General features: G+C 43.2%; 1 protein-coding gene across 2 annotated transcripts in view; it reads right to left on the bottom strand.

Moving 5' to 3' along the window:
- Positions 1 to 522: 522 nt before the first annotated feature.
- gatad2b (GATA zinc finger domain containing 2B) overlaps positions 523 to 22,773 on the bottom strand; it is a 43,582-nt gene continuing 21,331 nt past the window's right edge. The window contains exons 2-11 of one of the 2 annotated variants that reach the window (XM_080045605.1): positions 17,537 to 17,914; positions 14,464 to 14,593; positions 13,669 to 13,800; positions 11,956 to 12,087; positions 8,485 to 8,652; positions 7,537 to 7,933; positions 7,151 to 7,353; positions 6,470 to 6,580; positions 6,004 to 6,208; positions 523 to 5,664 (exon numbers count right to left, since the gene is read on the bottom strand). In XM_080045605.1, coding sequence (XP_079901731.1) covers positions 5,528 to 5,664; positions 6,004 to 6,208; positions 6,470 to 6,580; positions 7,151 to 7,353; positions 7,537 to 7,933; positions 8,485 to 8,652; positions 11,956 to 12,087; positions 13,669 to 13,800; positions 14,464 to 14,593; positions 17,537 to 17,913 — 1,992 coding nt within the window. In that variant the 5' untranslated portion in view covers position 17,914 and the 3' untranslated portion in view covers positions 523 to 5,527. The remainder of the gene's footprint in view (positions 5,665 to 6,003; positions 6,209 to 6,469; positions 6,581 to 7,150; positions 7,354 to 7,536; positions 7,934 to 8,484; positions 8,653 to 11,955; positions 12,088 to 13,668; positions 13,801 to 14,463; positions 14,594 to 17,536; positions 17,915 to 22,773) is intronic. The other variant, XM_080045606.1, reaches the window with a different exon arrangement.

Here is a 22,773-nt window from a genome sequence, read left to right as displayed (position 1 = left end):
TTTTGAAGTGGGGTTGTATGAGGTACTTGGGCATAGTTAGTGTGTTACCTTATGGAGATAGTGATCAGTGCAGTCATTTCAAGGAGTTTATGGGAGATATCCCTGTAGCAGAAGTCATCCTTGTACTGTTGCAGAGGGGGATAAACATATTATAATTATTATTTTTTACTTAGATGAACTTAAAAAAATAAAAGCAAAGAAAAAATATGCATTGTCTGTTTCACTTGGCCTTCCCTGTTGTTGGCTTTCTTAAATATTGCCATAAAGGACTTCTGTATTACTTTCCAGCAGCCTGTGATTATTGAAATAAAAATAAGGATAGAATAAAAAGTTAATATTTGTGTAGAAAATGAAAGAAACGCTAACATTGCACCACAGGAGCCTTCATTGTTTTGGATGAAGGTTGGTTGACCCCCCAGCAGCATCCAGAGCTCAATAATATAGCCTAATAATAAAATAAAGAGCTGATTGAGAGTGACACCAGATAATATGAATGACTTCACACTTGGGAGCAAATTGTTTCAACCTTTATTAAACATAGCTTGCAAGAGATAAATATTACAAAGTTATTTTCCTCCAAAATTAGCTTATTTTTTCAATCAATGCATAATTGTCAATCAACTGGCAGTATTCAAACAGCATTATTTTCTTTTGACTTTTTTTTGAAGATCGTTAAATATCAAGTATGTGCAAAAGGTCAGGATTGATGTAAGCAAAAAAAACAAACAATATGGACTTCAGTTAAGTCTCCGGTTTGATTTCATCATCTGTGTGTGTCCGCTTCCCCTCCGGATGTTTTGATCCAACATTGTCAACACTTTGCAAAAAAGAAAATCAGGTATCGTTGAAAATTTATAAAAACTAATTTTTGCAAATTAAATGTTTCCCTGCATTTAGCAAAACACCAACTAACAAGAGGAGAAAGCCAAAGAGTAGAGAAGAGCTGCAGCGGTATGTGTTGTATGCTGTCGGTAAGGGAAAAGTGATCACTGATTCAGGGTCAGCTCTCCTCAGGTTAAAATCTACTATTTTATAGGCAGCACATACAGATCATGTAAGTGTTTATTAACCCAGGGTTTGAGATACATCAGTGCTGCCCACCACACTGAAAGATGAAAGCAACGTTAACATGTTTCCCTTGTTAAATGTGAAGAGAGCTAGAATGTATTTCCAAATCAAGACACAGCCCGTATGACAACAAGGACACTGAAAAAGCATGGGATTTTGAAATATAGAGCTGTTTCTATTTACTTCTTGAAATTTCATATTTTAATGCTGTGGGCAACAACAAAAGGATCAAGCATACCCACTGTCCCAAGTGCAAAAAAGAAATCAAAGTCCCTTCCTATAGAATTCCAAAATGGCTGCTGTGTGAATATGTTGGACATAAGACAGTGAGTCAGCAGTAATATAAATGAGTTAACATGTAAAGACAGCAGGCTCTAGTGAAAAGGCTAAGCACGTCAGCCTAAACATCTGTCCATGTAATCCAACACTATATAGGTAGGCTAAGTGCTTTTTTATTTAGAACAAGATCAGGAAAATTATACGGTAAGACGTTTTTAAGTTTAAAATGCCCTAATCATTTTTTTTTAAAGTGTTGTAATGTGTCTGAACCAATGAACACTTTCCCACAAACTCTTAACTAGTCTACACAACCAAAGCCCAATGCATTCTGGGAGAGAGAGAGAGAAGGGGGGAGAAAATAATCCCAAACATTTTGCACATTTGTTACACAATAATACACAGTGATCACAAAACGAAATGACAAGCTTCACAATATTCATGGCTTTTTGTTTGCTTTTTCTACACAATATACAACCATTTAATTTCTTTTTTTTCAGTACAAGGGAGAAAAAAAAAGCTTATGTACAATAAGTCATTATTACTTCAAACCTAGCAAATATCGTGTCATTTATTTCATAGTCAATACATTTGTTTATTTTTATTTTATTTTTTTTAAATGCAAATAGAAATAAAATATAAAGAGAAACAGACAACAGAAAAATAACGATTTTTGAAATCTAAAAATTTAAATTGGAAAAAAATAACCTGCAGTCCAAATACAAAGGTGTGTGTGGATGCATCTGCAAAAGAGAGAGAGGGAGAGAGAGAGAGAGAGGGAGGAGCTTTTTTGTCTTCTTTTTCATTTCAACGTGGCAGCAGGAGAGGCATGACTAAACATTGCTCCAATTAAAGTGTGATGAGTGGCAGTAAAAAAAAAGATATCTATATCCAATTTCAACTGTTTCACCCAAGATGTTTTTTCCATCTCTGTATCTAGTCCTAGGTAGTTTCATTGTCTTCCATTTTGTCTGTGCGTGTGTGTGTGTGAGGCGCTGACCAGCAGGTGTGGATCCATCAAACTCAACAGTTCATCTGACAGCTGGAAATAACACATGAGCTGGAGCTTCAATTGAATTCAGTTTAATAATATTATAGTGAAAGTGAACAGTTTAAAGAGACATTTTTTTTTGTTTACAAAGTATATATTCCTGTCCTGTCTTGGGGGTTTGTCCTAAATGTTCTTAGCTTGAGAAGAACTGAAGGTCTTAAGCTAGCCTGTAGGCTACTTAACTAGCCTACTTCTGATGCATTTGCTAACAATAAAGCCCTTTTTTCATTGGGCTTTAAAAAAAAGGCTCAAACTAGAACATGTTCTGCTATTGTATTAGCTTACTTGATATAGGAAAACTCGTTTCCCAGAACTTCCCAGTCCAAATTTTGAGTTTAGAGTTTGACCCGCAATGGGAAAAGCTGTTTGAACTGTAGTTTAGACCATGGACAGATACCCCCAAGTATCAGGTTATATAGCTTTACAGAAGCCTCCATCACATATCACACTGAGCAATGAAAAGGCGTTGTGAGCTAGCTTAGCTAATTAGCTGGTAGGCTAATTCAACATAAATCACCACTTCCAATTAAGTGCTTTAGTTCCTTTTCCAATTGAATTCTTATCCAGAAATCCAACTACGACAAAGTTGAGAAGGTTAAGTAGCATGTGTAATGTGTTTACTTATTCACCATCAGAGTTCAGCACGTTAGTATGCTTACAATTCATTTTATTCATTTTGCAGATACTTGGTCAAAAACGTGTGTGTGTGTGTGTGTGTGCAAAAAGTTGTACAGATGACTGAAACTGAGTTCAGACTGACCTCAAATGACTGTTCCAATCACACACACAAAGTGCAGGATCCAGAAGGTGTATGATGAAGCCAGCTGCTAGTGTCAATGGCTGAACCCGTTTCACACTACACATTACAACCTGGAAACACTTCATGTGCACCTGCCTGAAAGATGGTGGGACAGTGCTATTGGGACTTTCCATTAAGCGTTGTCCTAAAAATACAGTCACTTCAACAGTCTTTTGCATGGTATTTCTGTTCCTGGATAAGACATCAGATTTCAGAGATTAAGAAGCGACAGTTGAAAATATCTTAGTTGTAAAGACTGAAATGTGTCGGTTTCTCCTCATGTCAGAGTGAGCTCACAGCCTCCCATGTTAATAATACTGCACATTGACTCAACACTGCTTGAGATTGTGTGAGCTAACTGCTAACTGGGAGGGAACCGTTGGCCATTTGACGTCCCTAGAACTGTCAGGTGACTTCTCTTTGTGACACTGCATTGGAACAGAGAATAACTGGAGTGAATAGTTGAGTTATTGCTGGCTTTGAATGGGACCGTACTGATGCTGGTATACACAGGCTGGGGCTCTTAGCTCCTGCACACAGGGCACCAGTGATCGGGAAAAGGTGGAACTTGAAGTCCAACATTTGACAGAGATCAACACTGGCAAAGTCAATTAAGATGAAACCATTCATAACAAGCATAACACACACACACCTTCCTGCAATCCACAATATTACCGCCGTCTCCTCTGACTCTCAGACCCTCTCAATTGTAACATTCTTTTCCTCTTTTTAAAACAAACAAATGTTTTTTTTTTTTCCAAATTGGAAATATGCAAAGTGCTCCTCTGGATTGAGGCAACTTGTGTGTGCAGAGAATGCACACAATGATTGATCCATGTCTCTCCCATTAAAAGATATACTCCACATCCTCTGAAGCTAGGTACCTATACATAATCCATACAGATAGTTTTAATAGTTTCTGTTTTTAGCTATGTTGATTATTATCGTCTCCGGGGGGCTTTTTACCTCTCAGGTACGCCACCCATTCATCAGGAGACGCCGCAAAAAAACAAAGAAATAAACAAACAAAAAAAAGAAAAAAAAAGAAAAGGGGCAACAATCAGTAAACAATCTCAAATAGAAGAAGAAGAAGAAGAAGAAGAGGAGGAACCCAGGTTTCTAGGTTTAATAGGTACATCATCTGTGGCTGGGAAACACAAAATGTGCTTCCAGCCTTCAGACTGTTGAAGTTCTTTTCACTTTCTCATAGAAGATGTGATGCTGAGGAGCTGCTGGGCAGATAGGGTTCAGTCTGTGCATACTGGAGAAGCAAAGGGATAAGGGGGCGTGGCCATGGAGGGTAGTGACATGACATGGAAACCAGGAGGGAGAATCAACCTGCCTCCTCTCATCATGTGTAGATCACTGCTGCAGTGGGCTCAGTCCTGATTAGAACCACTACAGTATGGTATGGCCCGCGTACATCCATGTGGGGACTGATGAAATGTGTAACAGGCGAGGCTGATGACCTTTGAATGGGGAACAGTGGGAGCCGAGCAGCAAAGCAAAAGGTTCCCCAGACTGTGAGCACATAGGATCCTCTGTTATTGACATGGGAAACCTTCTAGTCAGCCGTTCCACTCCCTCAGCTCTGGTGGTAGCAGGATGGGGTGCTGCCCTGAACACTGTGAAAACAACTCTTGAAACTTGAAAACTGACCCTTTGGTCAAAAATGACACATTCTCCATTTTCACAACTAGCTCCTAGCTCCTCTTTTCAAGAGCAAGCAGAGCACTGACTAACTTAACATTGTCTGTTTTTCTCATCAACATGTTCCACTTTGTTACTTCAAGTTAGCGAGCTAACACTTTTTACAAAGCTTCAAAGTTGTTAAAACTTTATGTTGCATAGCAACCAGAATGCACCCTGTTGATCTTCTGTTACTAGCAATAATCACATGTAAGCTTTATAATTGAGTTGAGAAAATAATCCTATTATGATTGTGGCCTAAAGTGGCCCTACAATGATTCACCATCACTCCCTACAGTAAAGGAGGGACAGCAGAGAAAGAAACAATGGACCAAACACTTATAAAAGAAAAAAAGCATAATGAGTAATAGTAACTGAAGCAAAACTGGTAGTTGCAGGTATAATAACAGTGCTACCAACAGCGATAATAATAATGAGAATTATAATTGTTAACGCGCTGACGAAGAAGAAGATTTTTTTTACTATAATAAGAACATTTTGAGATGCACTGACAGTTTAGTGTCTTTGTCCGACTCGGTGGGAGATTTGATGGGTTGGTTTTAAGGTAGGCACACGGACAGGCACTGCATGCGATGGGGGGGGGGAGTGCTTCAGTATGGGGGCTGGAGGGAGGGGGGCTGGGCTCATTTCTGTCCACTGATGGACTGCGATATGGATCGAGGTGGGATCATGTCCAACAGGTACTCTCTCTGCCGGTCTGCTAGGCTGGAGCTCTTATGGGCGCCCACTGCGGCTTGGTTCAGATAGGCAATGTTTAACCCTGTGGGCACAAGACACACACACACACACATCAAGACCATAAGCTAAGCTTTTTACTACAGCTCCTAAGATAATATATTTACTTATTCTATTAGACACAGTTATCTTGTTCAGTCATTGAGTACTCTTGATGAAAAATGTAGCCACTGTCTGTGAGGTCAATACAAACGTTTATTTTTTAATATTCAGATGAATGGGATACACCTATGTTCAACATCTTAGCTCAGCATGCTTTGTATCTACAGCTGTTTCAATGTGTCAGATATCTATTGAAGGTACAAGTAGGCCAATAGAAGTGTTGGATGGGTCTAATCCCTGGTGAACACAGTGGCTAGCGTACCTGGGATGTTGTAGATCTGGCGGCGGCTGTCGTGCTGCATTCTATTGCTGCTGCTCCCCCCTCCTCCGCTGCCACAGTGCTTGGAGCTAGTCATGCCCATGAGGCTGCTGGCCACGGACAGCTGGGAGGCCTGGGCGAAGTTAGACAGCACCCCCCGCGCTGAGTTAGACAGACCTCTCTGCATGGAGGCCTGGGGCTGTGGAGCCTGTACAGGAGACAGTACAGATATCACATTCACACCACCATCACTGGTTACACACTGCTGCTTTAATCGACAACATCAAATACACAGATTTTCTGCTTAAACCACAAAATAAGAAAATATTATTATTTATTTCTTTAAGATAATCTTTTGGCATTTTTGCTTTTATTTGACAGTTTGGAGTGGCAGAGATAAAGAGGTTTATGTTTTTGTTGCAATTAATGCAATGCTGGGCAATTAGGCAAGTAGGAGAGACGGGTGTACCTGGCGGAGGGCGTGATGGCGGATCATGGAGTCAGTCTTGGAGGCGTTGGGGCCGGTAGGGGCCGAGCTGGGAGAGAGAGCGGCCTGCTGCTGCAGCCTCTGTTCAATCTCCTGACAGGGACACACACACACACACACAAGCACATTCAGAAATCACATACATTACTGATTACTACATTCATGGTCGAACATTCATTGAACTCCTTGTGGTTTAAAAGCAGTTATACCTAAAGCACTATCAGACAACCAGGCTAGCAGCAGACAGAAATACACTAGACATTTGCACTAAAAACACCAGGGCATGTATATGTGCATCTGACAAAGTCCCATTTCTTGTGGTCAGATAAACCATGCTTAAAAATACCCGGATGGGTGGAGATTTTTAGTGTTGAAATCAGCATGCTATTTTGGCGATTTTGACCCACAATCCAGTGCCCACCGGAAGTGATGTCACATCGATGGAGCATCCATATAAAAACAACCAGGTAAAATGAAGGCGCCATGTTATGATGAAATAAACAAGTAAATGTATGTCCCAATTGTATGCCTACTGCATGCCAACTAGATTATAAATCAGCTGTAGTATGTAGAATAGAAAAAAAGAAAGAGTATGTGATTTGGAACACAGGGCGGAACTTGTCCTCCACTGAGGCTGGTAAATAAAGAGTAGAGAGTGCTGACCTGCTCCTGCTGCAGGGCCTTGACGAAGGCGTTCTTCAGCCTGTTGGTGTGCTCAGCCTTCAGAGCCTTCTTCTGATTGGAGGTCATACACTGCTCACACAGGATGCGCCCACTCTTCTCCTGCTTCCAGTGGGGGGTGAAGTCAGTTCTGCACTGGGCACAGAAGAAGGGCTCCATGCGGGACAGCGATCCTCTCAGTTTACCTGGAGGAAAGAGAGACCGGGTCAGATCACAGTGACAATCTCAAGCCCCAAGTGTTCAATCAGTGTCAACGCATTTTTGTTTTCTTCTAATTGTGTCGCTGACTTTATGGATCAGTTTGATCTGACAGGATTTGAAGCTATCAGACTGAATCAGAGAAGGCAAAGTGAGTGGATGTGTCTTACCCTGACTGTCTAGCACACTCTGCACCACCTCCTCCAGGCCCACCATGTAGATGAACTCCATGTTGGCGGCGGAGGGCAGGAAGTGGAGCAGGGGAGCGGGGGGTTTGGGTGGAGGGATCTCCAGCAGGGTCTTCTCCAGCTGTTTCCTCAGGGCCAGCTTGGCTGCAGCTTGGCTGCTGGCCTGGTCAGCCATGGAGCTGACCCCCCCTCCTCCTCCGCTGGCCGAGCTGGACATGGTGGAGGGACTGACGGCCGAGGCTCCGCCATGGCCACCACCGGCCCCGGCTGCTGCTGCTGCCGCCTGCATGTGGGCCAGGTTCATGTACATGGCACTGGAGCCAGAGCGCTGGGAGGCGGCCACCTGCTGGCTGGCCTGTAGGGAGCCACACATCATCCACTGCTTAGCCGAGAATCACAAAAGTCACATGTCGTCAGAAACACTGCTACTGAATAACAAAAACACATTTGCTGCCTGGCCTTTGAGTCATTATTGTAGAAACTGGCTAGACACTGCAGGTGAATAGAGTCAACATGTTAACTCTTACATATCGTCATGAAACTTTTTGCCAGTTGATTATTGAAAAATCAAAAACAACAATAGACAAATGCGAGTGGTGTTGTTCACTGCAATTTCAGTCATTTATGCTGTAACAAAAAGCGATGGGATTTTGACATATCTTTTCTTGTAGAACAGAGCCTGAAGTGCTGCTTTGACTTATGTTCACACTGTGGTGGCAGTAAAGCATGCTGTGATTCAGACTGAACATGCTGCTCTCTCTCTCTCTCAAATAACTGTCACTGAGTTTGGTAACTTTGAATGAAGAATCCCAAAGCGAGAAACAATCATTTCTAAACAAGTTCCTTTCTTTTGGGTAAATGCAGCAGAGAGGTAAACTGTCCACCTCTCCCACAGTACATGAGTGGATACAGTGTATCAGAGCTTCATACCTGTTGGTAGCTGACAGCGTTGGCCATACTGGAGCTGGAGCGGGACATGCCAGGTTTGTTGGAGAGCCTCTGGCCCTGCAGCTGGGAGGGGTTGGGGGCTATCACCCGCTGGGACATCAGCATGGGAGGCAGGTTGGCATTGGCTGCTGACCTGATGACCGTATGACCCTACACACAAAAAGGACAACAGTTTCATTCAAATGCGCAAAGTTCAGGACAACAGCAGCTTGTTTTCTCAAAAGTGGTCCCCCTAATGCCTTGCTTCCACTTGACGAGGCACAGTTTGGCATGGAACGGTCACTCCAGATCTGGCTTTGCGTTTCCACTGCTGACAGCACCCTTGTGGTAGGAGGGGTTTATGCCAGACGGCGATAGACTCGCTCAGAGCATAATATAACGCTTATGGGTCAGAGCGACACTTGCCCTTATAAACGGTCTATGCTCTGGCTGTGACAGCTATAAAACTATGGTGACATCATAGCAAAGGGACACAGTAAAGAAATGCGTGCAGTGCCATACCGAACCGTACCGCTCAGTGGAAACAAGGCTAAACAACTATTACTACTACCGCTGCTTCTACTACTAATAATAAAACCATAAAGAAGACTTGTAATCTAATGTGTTTGGATATCGAATTCACAAGCAATATTGATTCATTTATGATTTTCATGTATGAAGTGTATATCATTTCAGCCAGATTAGATCATACCAGTAGCTAATTAATGTTCAATTAATATAAGGCCTAATTAAACTGTACTCTGAATATTTAATGGATCCCTTGAAGTGCCAAAATAGATATTTTTTTGAAAATGTTTTTTTTTTCCAGGGCTTTGGAGGGCTTAGATACTCTGTCACACTTTCTGATAATAAAAAAAATATAGACTTCTCTGTAACAACATTCCACACTGGTGAGTGGATAGAGTGATGAGTCATCATAGTGCCTTGGGCCCTTTGTTCCTGAGACGTGGCTTTATGTCATGGTAACCCTGGATTAGTAATGAAGCTAGAAAGATCCTCTTCATTCTCATTGGGCTCATTTGGTTTTCCTAACAGAGCTCGAGGATTGATTTGTTACGCTTGGATAACGTTATCTTGAATAACATAATATCGTATGAAGTTAGTTTTAGGTGTGTGTGTGGTCAAAGGATGGACATGGGTAGCCCCCTGCTTCGATATGTGGCTCATGGAGTTCTCCAGTACTCTATATATGGAGAAAATCCGCTATGAGATTTCAGGGAAAGCAGAACAATTTAAACAGATATGGCAGTCTTTCCTGGACTATATAGCAGCGCTGAAGTGACCTTCATGACACCTTATGTTGTGAGCTTGATTCAGCAGATTAAACTACATGATCTCATTACAGTAAAGTCTGTTTGGTAGGTGGGCAGGTTTAGTGAGCATCCATATTAAAGAATGAGTTCTCTCATGGTGTGCACAGATACTGTATAGGCTATAGTGTTTAGACAGGTGTTATACACAGTATGGCCAACAGAGGGCAGCAGCTGCTTGGTTAGTACACTGACAACACACACACACACACACACACACACACACACACACACACACACACACACACACACACACACACACACACACACACACACACACACACACACACACACACACACACACACACACACACACACACACACACACACACACACACACACACACACACACACACACACACACACACACACACACACACACACACACACACACACACACACACACACACACACACAGATCTGCTGAATATTTAATCCCATCTCAACATGTAATGGAGGAGCAGGGCTATGTCATGCAGAACAAAGGCTTCCAGCAGGAGGCTGTCTCATAATCAGAGCAGGACCTTCCATGGACCCTCTCATTCTCTCAACTGAACCCAGGTCCTAGTGTCAGTCTACTACAGCCAGCAGCCATTTCTAATTTGACCTGATCCCTTATATCACATGTTGTATCTCACATAGCAGACGCATGTCTCTGCACAAATTATTCACAATTATTCGAAGATGGTTGGATTTTTTTTTTTGGGGGGGGGGGTGAATCCTTTGGAATCCCACCATTCGTTTCGATCCCGATTCTTGGGGCCAAGATTGAATTCATGAAGATTCTAGATTCAAAATAGATTTCTTGATTCGGTTCAAAGGAGGACTTCAGGATCTACTATGTCCTCTATGTGCTAAAAGGCGATGTGGCAAATCAGGCATAAAAGCAAAGTCCATGTGTTATGTATCTTCATTTGATGTCTATTTTAATGTCGAGCTTGTAATGCATGTGATTCAAAGGCAAGTCAACATTACAAGCAGAGTATATTATATATAATAAAAAATTATTATTATTAAAAAATTGGATTCAAAATCGCATAAAATATGAATTGTGATTTTTACATGATTAGCTTTTTTTTCCCAACATCCCTAGAAATCATTCACTCCTGGAAAACGCTGCTGTGCTTTTGTGGTTCTTCCAAATGGAATATTAGGGTTGTAGTGAAGACGATACCAAGAAAAATCACTGTCAAGTCCTAAAGCCATGCTCAAACTAAGTCCTTTAATGATCTCAAACTGCACAAAGCTGACACACAGGCTACAGATCTAACAAAGAATGGTCCTGTGTGTGGGTCAAGCTCCAAATACACTGGATCCTCCATTTCCCACAATGCAATGGGAGAGCATCTTTACTTTACATACGCCCTGCTTGGTAAACACCCACAGTCATGAGTTACTTCCTCATAGATATTTGATTATATGAGTGTGACCTGTCAGAGCGACCAAACACCGAAAGACACTTGAGATGATCAAATAACCTGGAGGTCTGCCCTTCACTTTGCTGTCATGTTATGAAGGTGATAGTGCTGACTGTATGTCAAATATGCAATGTAATGCTTTTTCGTAAACTTTTGAGCATTTTATCCTATGTATTTATAGAATTGTCTCTCGTAATCTTCCTAATGTATAATCCTATGTTTATGTATCATTGTATCTTGTATATTTTTCGTAGTATTTTATTAGTCTACTTACCTGCCCAGGCACTACAGGTGAAAAATAGCAATTTGCCATAACCTGGTAACATGCATCTCTCCTTGCCCTCAACAAGCCGTAAATATATATTTTTGTCCCTGTTCAAATAAAGTTACATTACTGCTGATTGCTAACCAAAGTGTTAGCCTCTCCTCTGAAGATAGAGCCATAACATCCCTCACAAGTGAATTTTATGTATGAGAATAGGGGGTGCAGCTCAGTGGGTAGGTTTGTCGACCCACAACCGCAGGGTCGGTGGTTCAAGTTTCGAGGCCCAAGTGTCCCTGGGCAAGACACTGAACCCTAAATTGCTCCCGATAGTTAGCTTGCACCCTGCGTGGTAGCTGCTGCTATCGGTGTATGAATGTGTGCTCCAGTTGTAAGTCGCTTTCGATAAAAAACGTCTGCTAAATGATATGTAATGTAATGTAAAGAATAGACAGACACAGACCTGTGCAGTGCGGAGGTTCTGGGGCTCGGGGCTGTGTAGGCCGGGCCTGACGGGCAGCTTCCCCAGGCCAGGAGAGCTGTGCATGGCAGAGGGCTGCTGGACAGAGGACGCAGTGTTCTGGACCACCGGGACCTGCACATCAAACACTGGAGTATTACCAACACAGCTCACATGTCTCTCATACTAACCTGTATACATAATAATAACCCCTGCTATTTTACAGATGATGCCTCTACCTCACATTACATTTCAGTAGCAGAAGATAGAAAACACTTGCATAGTAAAAACCACAAGATTAAAAGGTGGATTCAGTGATTCTAGAGAACGCTTATTCATCAATTTTTGTAAAAATGTGTCAAAAAGTCCTTGCGATCCGCTTCCTGTCCTTACTATGAGTGCACTGAAAGAAAAAAATCCAGTGTTAACACACAGCCTAGTCACTGTAAACTGGTTTGTATACAAAGGGTATGTAAACAAAGGGGGCCCACCTTGCAACATGCCAGTTTAAAGAGCCTAGGCTGTGTATTAACACTGGATTTTATTAAGCACACACACAGTATGGAAAGGTACGGAAACGTGAGGTGATATTCACTGATTTACGGCCTCTGCACACATCCTACCTCTACTGCGCGTCTGCGTCTGACTTTTTGTCACTGACCGTGTAATCAACCTAGAGCGGGCACACATCCAACCTCAGACGCACTGCTGATGCGCGTCGGAGGCACGTCTGCAGCGACGCTCCCCTTTACCTCAGGAGGCTCGCCTATTTTTTTCTGAGAGCCGCGCGTCTCTCTCGGGTCTCTCTGCTTTAACTGATAGAGAAATACTCTGCTGAGAGTCATATTGACTTCATACCGGCAGCTTTCGCAGTAGTTTCACCATTTCCTGGTGTGTCCCTTTCAAAATAAAACTTCCAACAAGCGAAAATGTGGCAAAAATAAAAAAAAATTAAAAAGGCAATGGGGCGCACGGATTACTGTCCAGACTCAATATTAGACTCAATATAAATCATATGCATCATAAATTACACGAAAGAACTTCATTTTTAATGGGAATTATCTATGAAAACACTATGTAGAAAGATAGGGCTTTTAGAAGCAGCGCTGCAGCAGCAGCTGCTGAGACGTTCCATGTGTCTCCGAGAAAAGTCAGAGAGACGCAGCAGTAAGGTAAGGCGACGCGCTCCAGAGGTAGACGCAGGATGTGTGCAGAGGCCGTTAGAGTACTGGGGTGAATGGACTTAATACCATTCTACCACTGTATACTCCAGAACCAGGCAGAGCACAACTGCACTGCTGCTACACCGTGCCCAGACTGTAATGCGTGGTGTGATTGTTGGTAGGGCTGGGCGATTTGACCTCAAATCAGTAAAAATCAAGTTCAGCTTGCATTTCTTGCTAATCAAATATTTGAAAATATTTCCATGTGAAAATAACTTGAATCTCTTGTCAACAAATATTTTAAACACAAATGTCTCATACTTTTTTTAATTTTTTTTTATAAATCAGTGTTGATTAAGAGTAAACAAAGAAGGACTTGGACAGGACCCCAAATCAAAATGATCGACATGTGCAAGTTAGAGTCGATAACAGGGTCTGAATGTTGTGTTTGGATGAATTGCCAAATGCCCAGCCCTTTAGTTGTGTGTGTGTGTGTGTGTAGGTGAATAAACAGGTAGGTTTATCATCAGCAGTAGCAGCAGCAAACACTGACCTTCTGCACCACGTTCTCCTTCTGCATCTGACTCTGCCGGAGCTTCTTGAGCAGCACCAGGCGAGCCTCCTCCAGACGCAGCTCCTCTCTGAGAGCTTTGATCATCTGCTGCCTCTCCTCCCCACTCTTCCCCTGGACACGGTCACAACACATGGCATCCAGATGAAGGAACATTAAGGGACAACTCACTACACACCTTGGAGCTCAACATCCTACCACACATTAGCATCAATGTGTTAAAAGAAGTAAAAAGAGCTATATTTTGACCTGTGTGCTATCTAAAGTGTGTAGCTTTGGATGCTAATGTTTGAAACATGTCCGGAATTTTCTGTTGTAAGGTCTTTTTTGCGTGTCCTATAGAACAGGCCTGATGCAGTGCACTTTCACATTCTGTCTCTTCAAGTCATTTTCAAATATCTTTTTTTTTTTTTTTTTTTTTTACTTGGATTATTATTATTGTGTTTTCAAGAAATATAATTTGACAGAACAAATGCACCTGTAAGTTATTTAGTATTAGTCACATAAACACATCAAAAGACAATGATATGAAAAAACCTTCATTTTCTAACAATGTTTTTACCGATTATGATTTTCCATGTTGGTGTGCCATAGATGCCCCTTTTATAAGAAAGCCCTGTTGCACATGCTCTACTATAGCATTAATGTCTTACTGCATTCATTTTGCGTGATCGATCCTGGACTTTTGACAGATTCAGCACTCACTATGACATGTTATTTAAGATTTCAAAGCCATGCATCATAGATTGAGTGTGTTGTGTTTCAAAGTGTCCTGACCTTGAAGAGGTCCAGGTTGACGTGGTGCAGGCGCTCCTCGGGGCGAGGGCTGCTTCTGGGACTGGACGCCTCGTTGTCCGACAGGATGATGACGTCTGGAGACGGGGTTCTTCTCTCATGGTCTGCCTCACTGTAAGAGACAAACAACACATCCTATCAACTCCTGGAACCATTCATTCATGTTCAAATGTACCACTGTCTGAAAAGACTTGGTGTGGATGTGAAGCTTTGAGAGTGCAGGCACTTCAAAGCACTTTCTTGGAGTTGGGTGTGAGGGGAACCATGGGCCTGTTATAGAGCAGGCCCTTTTTATTTCAGTTTAGTAACCTTCACACAGGAAATGGGAGAACGTTGGACCTGCTCTGACTAGCCAAGTGTCCATCGAAAAGAAAAGAAAACTTTGACGAAATGTTTTCTGAAATTGGGCTTACCATTCAGTAGTGTGAAGTCAGTCATGTGCCATTATACCATTGTATTGGTTATCACAGGTGGAAGTAGTGCTAAGTTAGTTTGGTAATGGGGGCTTCTCCCCTGTCGATGTCATAAGGGGAGAGAAATCTGACTGGGGTTTTTGAACACATCTTTTCAGAAAGGTAGAGCTGGAGAAGAGAGACAGGCGGTTGTTCTTTCCTCATACTTTAGGACTCTTTGGTCACATCCATGTTAATGTTGAAAACAAATGAAAAAGTGCATTTTGCATAAAGGGTGACCTTTTACAGTAGAACGAAATGTAGAAAACATGACATTTCTGTTTGTTTCATGTATTGGTCTGAGGGAAGGTTGCAGTCTCGTTATCTCTCCAACCAGGTCCGATGTGTTCGTCTTTTCAAACCAAAATTGTTCCATAAGCATCTCTCCATTTGAAAAGGTACAGGCTAAATCAAACCTGAAACATTTACTTCTTGATTGAACAATTAATATAGAGTAGAAGGCGCTGGCTCGTCATCACATTCCCAAACCTTTGGAGTAGAGAGAAGATTGCAGGGCTTGATGCATTGTAGCACTGTTGAAAGGCTAACAACGATGCCTAGATGTGTCATGTAGCTGTTTCTACACAAGTCTTAACCCTAAACATTCTCATTGCTTTCAAAATGATGGAATTATCAACCATCAGTTATGGATATCGGCATCAAAAGATGAGAACTGGGGAACAAAGTACAGGTAGATTTTTAACATATCTTCTAGTGTACTATACATATATATATATATTATATATATATATATTACGCTAAGTAGAATTTTTAATATAGTTTTAGATTAACAATTTTGAAAGCTCTGGGTGTGGAGGGGCTGTCTTGGACACGTCTCTTTAGCATTGTTTGGAAGTCTGGGACAGTGCCGAAGGACTGGCAGACTGGGGTGGTTGTCCCCTGTTCAAAAAGAGGGACCATAAAGTGTGTGCGAATAACAGGGGTATCACACTTCTCAGCCTCGCTGGTAAAGTCTTACTGCACTGTTGAAAAGAGAGTTGGGCTGGAAGGTCGGTCTTCGTTCCCATCCTTCACCTATGGTCATGAAGGCTGGGTTATGACTGAAAGAACGAGGTAAGCAGCTTAAATGGGTTTTCTCACGAGGATAGATCGTGTCTCCCTTAGAGATACGTTGAGAAGCTCACCCATGAGGAACTCGGGGCAGAGCAGCTACTCCTTTGTGTAGAAAGAAGCCCGTTTACGTCTTTAGCTCTGGTAAGGTTGCCCTCTGGGCGCCTCCCTAGGGTGGTAATCAAGGCACGCACGTCCAGCTGGGAGGAGGAAGATCCAGGACTAGGTGGAGAGATTATATGTCCATAATGTCCTGGGAATGCCTCTGCAACACATCGGGATCCCCCAGTCAGAGCTGGTTGATGTGGCCCCAGGAAAGGGAAGTTTGGGGTCCCCTGCTGGAGCTGCCGGCCCTGCAACCTGACCCCAGATAAGCGGTTGACGATGAGATGAGATTATTTTTTTGTTTGTTGCAAAAGTCAGCTGGAGTTTACACAGGACTGTGCTGCCACTACGCTCAGAGGCCACTGGAGATGATGCTGCCACACTCTCTGCCCTCTGTGGTCACCGTACCCGACATTTAGCACATGCTGAATAAATACCTTGCGGTGAGCTCTGGTCCCTCTGCCAGTCTTACAGCATTCAGGACATCCACCTCTGTGTCTAGACATTTTGTTTAATTTGAGGAATTCTGTTCAGTTTGTTGAGCTGACTGCATTACCAGCTGCTGCAGCCATCAGCCCTCAGAGTTCCTTTAGTTTGGAACACCACTGCACTTCTCCACAGGAACAACAGGAGCAATATTCATCAAAGAATTTGCATTTACCATACATGCTTTACTGCAGGGCGTGGTTACAAAACGCGCGTTATCTAACATCATCTCAGATCCACAAGTGTGATAAAACATGACAAAAAACATCAAAACTGACATTGGGAAGGATTTTTAACTGCTCCGCCATTGTAGGCGCATACACATTCACCCATCTGTTGCTCTGCATGTGCACCAGCAGTGAGACGGGAGCCAGTTTGTAGCATTCTCTCTTCTGATTGGTTATTAGTAGCGGGATCCCCGAAAAGTTTATTTGCCGATTACATGCAGAGCGAGTGACTGAGAGAACGACTTTATGAAACGCGCACACTATATAAGTGATCACTGTATGAATAAAGAGCTATTTAACACTTATATTAACATAAATTAATCACTTACTTCACCTTTAACACAAATGGTAACAATGGCGGATCAGAACACACAGAGAAAGCATTCTGTACGAACTGCCAATCTACTGACTTCATAAGGTCAATAATGTTCGGTTTTGAAAGAAACTCTGGCCAAACAGCAAAATTAAACTGTTCCATGTGCTTGCATCTGGCGTGCCGCTCCTCATGCAAACTATACGGGATATTTCTAAAAGTAGTCCTACGTGAACACGTCGGCGATATCACATCACTCTATTACCTTTGGATTCACAGCAGAAAAGAGTTTCAGAGGGAAACGGTAGTCATGTGATGGCAATGTTGTCTTTCTCTTATAGACCAGCCAGTCTATTGTGGTTCTTATGTGTAAATAAGAAGAATATTGAATGTATTCTCACCATCTTCTCCCGGCGCTCATATCCACTGGCTCATCCATCATGTTCTCCTTGCCATTCTTGGGTCCACCATGTCCGCCGTGGCCCGCCAGCCGAAGACTCCCGTTCAGCTTCTCCTCGTAGGCAGCGTTCATGAGGCTCTGGTGGTGGAGGCTGCTGGCTCCGGGGCCCTTCCCGTCTCCCAGGCCCCCCCCCATGTCCAGCGCCGCTAGGTCGGCCAGGTCCTTGCGTTTGAGCAGTGCCAGCATCTTGAGGCGCTCCATGGCCTCGTGGCCCTCCATCTTCAGCCGTTTGGCCAGAGCCTCCTCTCTCTCGTTGTTTGATTCTAAGCCTCGCTTCAACAGGTTGAGCCTCAGCGCCTCCTCAGACATGCGCTCCATCCTGGAGGGGAGACAGGGGGACAAACAAACAAGGGTTAGCACAGCCACATCACCAACTGTCAGCATATCAAAGCTCAAACACACAAACACACTTTGCGCTTAAGCACTGAATAGCTTTAAGTGCTGGTGTATTTAATATGTTGAATTGGTTAAGAAGTCCCTGTGCCCCACACCTCTACCATTACCGTGTCTATTCACTTTCTGAACCAACAATGTGACATCAGTGATCACCCAGCACTAATTAATTAGTCAGCTATTCTTCACACAATCACTACTGTCAATTTTCATATGGAAGTGAAACACTTTGAATGTGTACCAGGAGAGACGGTTTGACAATCTACCCCATCATTTTCATATTCAAATGATTATCAAGGCTAACCACCAAGTCTATGGCATCTGGTGGTTCACTCTGCCCTCCACTGTGGTCGTTAGGAAAAGCTAGAACCACACACAATTTTACGACGTGTTGGGAGAAATATGCATCTAATCTAGTTATTTCCATTATATTCTGGCCTTCTATTCAAAACAGCTATTAGCATTGTTAAAGTTACGATAAATTCCATGTTCCAACCTATTTGCATGTTTTTATTGTTTGGCAAGTTAATATCCAAGCACTCACACACCAGTTAATATCTGATCCAAACGGCAGTCCATGAAATCCATTCTGGTAGTTGCTGGCTTGCTGGATGGACTGTGCTAGCTAACAGTGTGTAATGAAGAAGGGAGCTTCCCATATCCAACACTCTCCCTAGTCAGATTAAGCTGTTTAACTAACCAATACAACAGGGATAATATAATGTGACAACAGGAGCAGCAGCTGATGATGATGATGAAGATGATGATAAGCTTATTCGGATGAAAGTGGGTTAAACACAGCAAGGCTAATAATAGACGGCATCTCTGTTACTTGACGGTGACAAATGCAATTTGAGAAATGTTTGATGCGTATGTGAGTGTGTGTGTGTTACCATGTGACTCATACCAGTAGGGAAGACTTTTGTAGGGACAAGTCTTATGAGCACATAAGTAAGCTTAGTCATGTGACTGGTTCAGCGTGGGAGCAGTGAACCAATCAAGATGCTGAGAACAGAGCACAAGCTGGATGAGGACCTGACAACACAGGAACACTTTAGTAGACCTGACCATTATACAACTCTTACTGCAGATGTAGCAATGAAGCTATTGGATTATATGAAGTGACTGTATCCTCTGGTCTCATCTGGACTCAGTGTTTCATAATTCACAACCACCGAGTGTTGGCTTCTGCAACAACATTATGAAGTGGCTCTAGTCCAATCAAGCCCAACAAGCGACAATATGAAGGAAAGGGATCAAGTCAAGTGTTATACTTACTAACATTTTTGTCAGACTTGACAAGTGTGTACTATGCAGCTAAGCTAACAGTAATTCTACCAATGCTAGCCATGACACATGATGTACAATCAGCAGGTAAAAGCACAGCTGCTAAAGTGTGAGTGCTCCTAACCAGTCAGGTGAGGTCCATCTGTTAAAACCTGAAAAGGTACAACAGTGTGCGGAAGTGCTTCCCTTGCCCCTTGGTTTTCTCCAGAACCTTTAGATGTCTTTTTCAAAGCTAAGAGATTCATCTCAATAAATAAGCCAGAAGAAATCTTATTCCCACAACAGCTCAAAGTTTATGTAATAGGTCATTCACGACGGAGGCTGTGCTTCTACTATAATAATAACTGGTGGTTGTATTGAACAGTACCCTAAAGACAATGAAATCACTGCAAAGAAGGACGGGCACACTAAATAAATGGTGGGTCCAGGAACCTTAATAGGTTTAAGTCTGAACCAAAGAGCAGTAAGATCAGGGCTGCCGTGATGCCATGGCAGCAAACAATACACATGACAATTTACAACCAAAAAGAGCCATGTCCTCAGAACCTATTCAGAACCTTACTGTACATTTCTGAAGTAGACATTTGGACACTCGGAAGGAATCCTCATAGAAACAAATCTTTTAACGGTTCCTTAGGAGAGACACCAGCAGAGTGCCAGTGATTTGGTATCTTTTTCAGTGAAGTTAACATTATTTGTGGTTGTGGGGATAAAACTGAACCTATTCTCTGTGTATCCTAAATATGGGATTTTTACCGCAACTTTTTTTTCTAGGTGTTTAACGACTTAATCTGCAGGATTCTCCTCCCTTCATGACTGACGCTAAAATCATGTCAGTGGTCAGACCTAATGCAAATGGATGCCTTTTATTTCCAGCACTGCACCACGGCATCACCAACAACACCTGGGCCAACAACACTGAATTTGGCCCAACAAAAGAAGTCATGTGCGCCGGGAGCGTCGTCTCATCAGTGACTGTAATTCAGACAGAGAATTTAATTGGCGCTGTTATCTACTTAATCAGCGGCCTATTTAGCAGATGATTCCTGCTGGTGTTGTTCTATCTCTATTGTACGGCGGTGGGGCTGTGTCTGTTTTTTTCATTCTGTTATCGGGTTCACATCTACAGTAGTCTTAATGATGGCACAACACACGAACCCTCCCCGACACTTCTTCTTCTACATCTAATTAATTTGTGACGCAGCTGAAGATAGAGGCCACATCGTCGTCGCCGCCTCCATTTGCTGAGAGAAGAGAAGAAGAAGAAGAAAAAAAAAAACACAAGCAACCTCTCGACCGAGCCTCCACCTTTAATGAGCCACAGAGCACAGCACTGAGAAAGGGGCTACTGATGAGCCAATCAGGGCCGGCCGTGTGCTGCGCGTCAGTAGCTAGCAACCACCACCAACCCCACGCCCCCCCCCCCCCCAACCACACACACACACACAGCCGCCGACTGCCTTTACATAATATAATGACTGTTTCAAGTCAGCTGCTGCCTGCTACACAAGCCACACATACACACACTTTTACTCCCTCTTTCTCCTCAACCAAACCAGCCCACGCCCCGCCCCATAGTCCCGCCCACCCCCACCCCACCCCTCTGGCTTGTGGGCTCTCTGCCAGGGCCAATGCAATAAAGGCAAAAGAAAGGGAAAAAGAGACATGGCGAGAGAGAAAGAGGTAGAAAGACAGAAAAGGCTGTAGGGTTGATAGAGGACAAATGGAGCTCCACCTTGAGCCAAAAGGACACTACTTTTTCTTACGACCCAGCACCAAGTTGGACAGGTATCTTTGATAGAATATCTGACGACTCCTCACACTGGTAACACTTAAGCCAAGGAAGTGTGGAGTACCAGCTCAGCCATTAAAAAGCCGATAGAGGGTGTCCAGACATCCACGTACAGCACCACATTCCAACAGAAGGCAGGATTTTGTAACCCCCCTCTCCTGCTCCAGCTGTACAGTACCACAAAGAAAACCCCTCCCTGCTCCTCTACCCTCCCCCAACCCCCCTCCGCTTCCACTGTAAAAATAAACACATGCTTACTTTCAGGGGCCCCCTTAAATGTAGCCAGAGCTGAGGGCTTCATTTGTTCATATTACAGCAGCCAATCAGGAGTGGATATGGAGAATGTGTGTAGGCATGTGTGCATGGAAGCAGTGTGTGTGTGTGTGAGTGTGCGTGCATGGAGCTGTGTGTGTGTGTGTGTGTGTGTTCGTGGGGGTAATAAAGAAGTGACACAGCCAAGATACAGAGGGATTTTTTTTTTCTTCATCTTGCGCTATTCTCACACAAGTCTTTGTGTGTAGGCGCTGTGTGTGTGTATGTGTGTGCGTGTGTACAGGGCTAGGAAGGAGGCAGAGATGGCAGCTCTCTCCTGACATAATGCCAACTCTTAATTCCCTCCTCCCATCCCCCAACAATCACACACACACACCATGTTCTTTATGCACAGAGCTGTCGATCAGACGGCTGCTGCTAAAATGTCCTCCTCAGAAATTAAAGCAGTGGCCTGTCGTCACGCTCACACTCCTCCTGTATGTCTGTCTGTCTGTCTGTCTGTCCCGCGTGGCTCAACACCAGTCCAACACCAATCGGGACCATCAAAGGCCATTTGAAACTGCATTGTGGAATCTGCTGCTCATTTCATGCATGATCTGCATCATGACAATTCATTTGGCTGATGCAATGCCACTCCTCCCAGTTCCGCCTTCTGTCTCTCCACCACCTCCACTTTCTCCCTTTGTTGGACTGTTTTTTATTTTTTTTTACACACGACCAAGGAAGCGTTCTGTCTCATTTTCTGAACGCTTTGATTCATTGGTGGATGTCAGGCTTATCGCTGAGGTGCAGGAGCCTGATGATGTGTCAGACCTGACTTCCAATCCCGACTCAAAGACAAAGAAAAAGGAAAAAAAAATGTGCAACTACTGATCCGGTGTTGCAAATCACCAACCGCCTCCATTTGTGCCATTAATCCTACCTTATCAAAATGGTGGCGATTGGTGTAAAATGGCGGCAGTGGCACAAAACTGGCAAATCAATATCATGTACGGCACCGCATGCCGCCTCTTCACTTATTCCTTTGATCAGATGGTTATGGATTTAAATCGTTGTTGCCAATTTGACACTGTTTTCTCCCTTTCTCTGAAAGCACTTTGGAACTATGTTAAGAAAGGCAGGGCTGTCAATGCACAGGAAGGAGTGATTTAATGTGCTTTAGGTCGAGTAGATTGAATTAGAGCTTAGCCTAATGACTGTACCAGTACTAAACTGGGATTCAGAACAAACAACAGTAGGGAGCTATGTAGGTGGTGTGTTTATAAGGTGTGGATGAGACAATGAAATACTATCCAGGAGTAACACATTCATGCATTTGAAGGCTTATCACTCAACAAAACAGTGCAAGGTTTGTAATTCTTAGACCGGATCCTACAACTACGAAAAGGTATTTATCTTTGGTCACGATGTGCGCCAGGTTTAAAGTCCCAACA

This window comes from Ammodytes marinus (assembly GCF_949987685.1).
Source record: "Ammodytes marinus genome assembly, chromosome: 17".
NCBI lineage: Eukaryota > Metazoa > Chordata > Actinopteri > Uranoscopiformes > Ammodytidae > Ammodytes > Ammodytes marinus.
The sequence above is the reverse complement of the archived record's forward strand: the minus strand, read 5'-3'. Positions and strand labels throughout refer to the sequence as shown.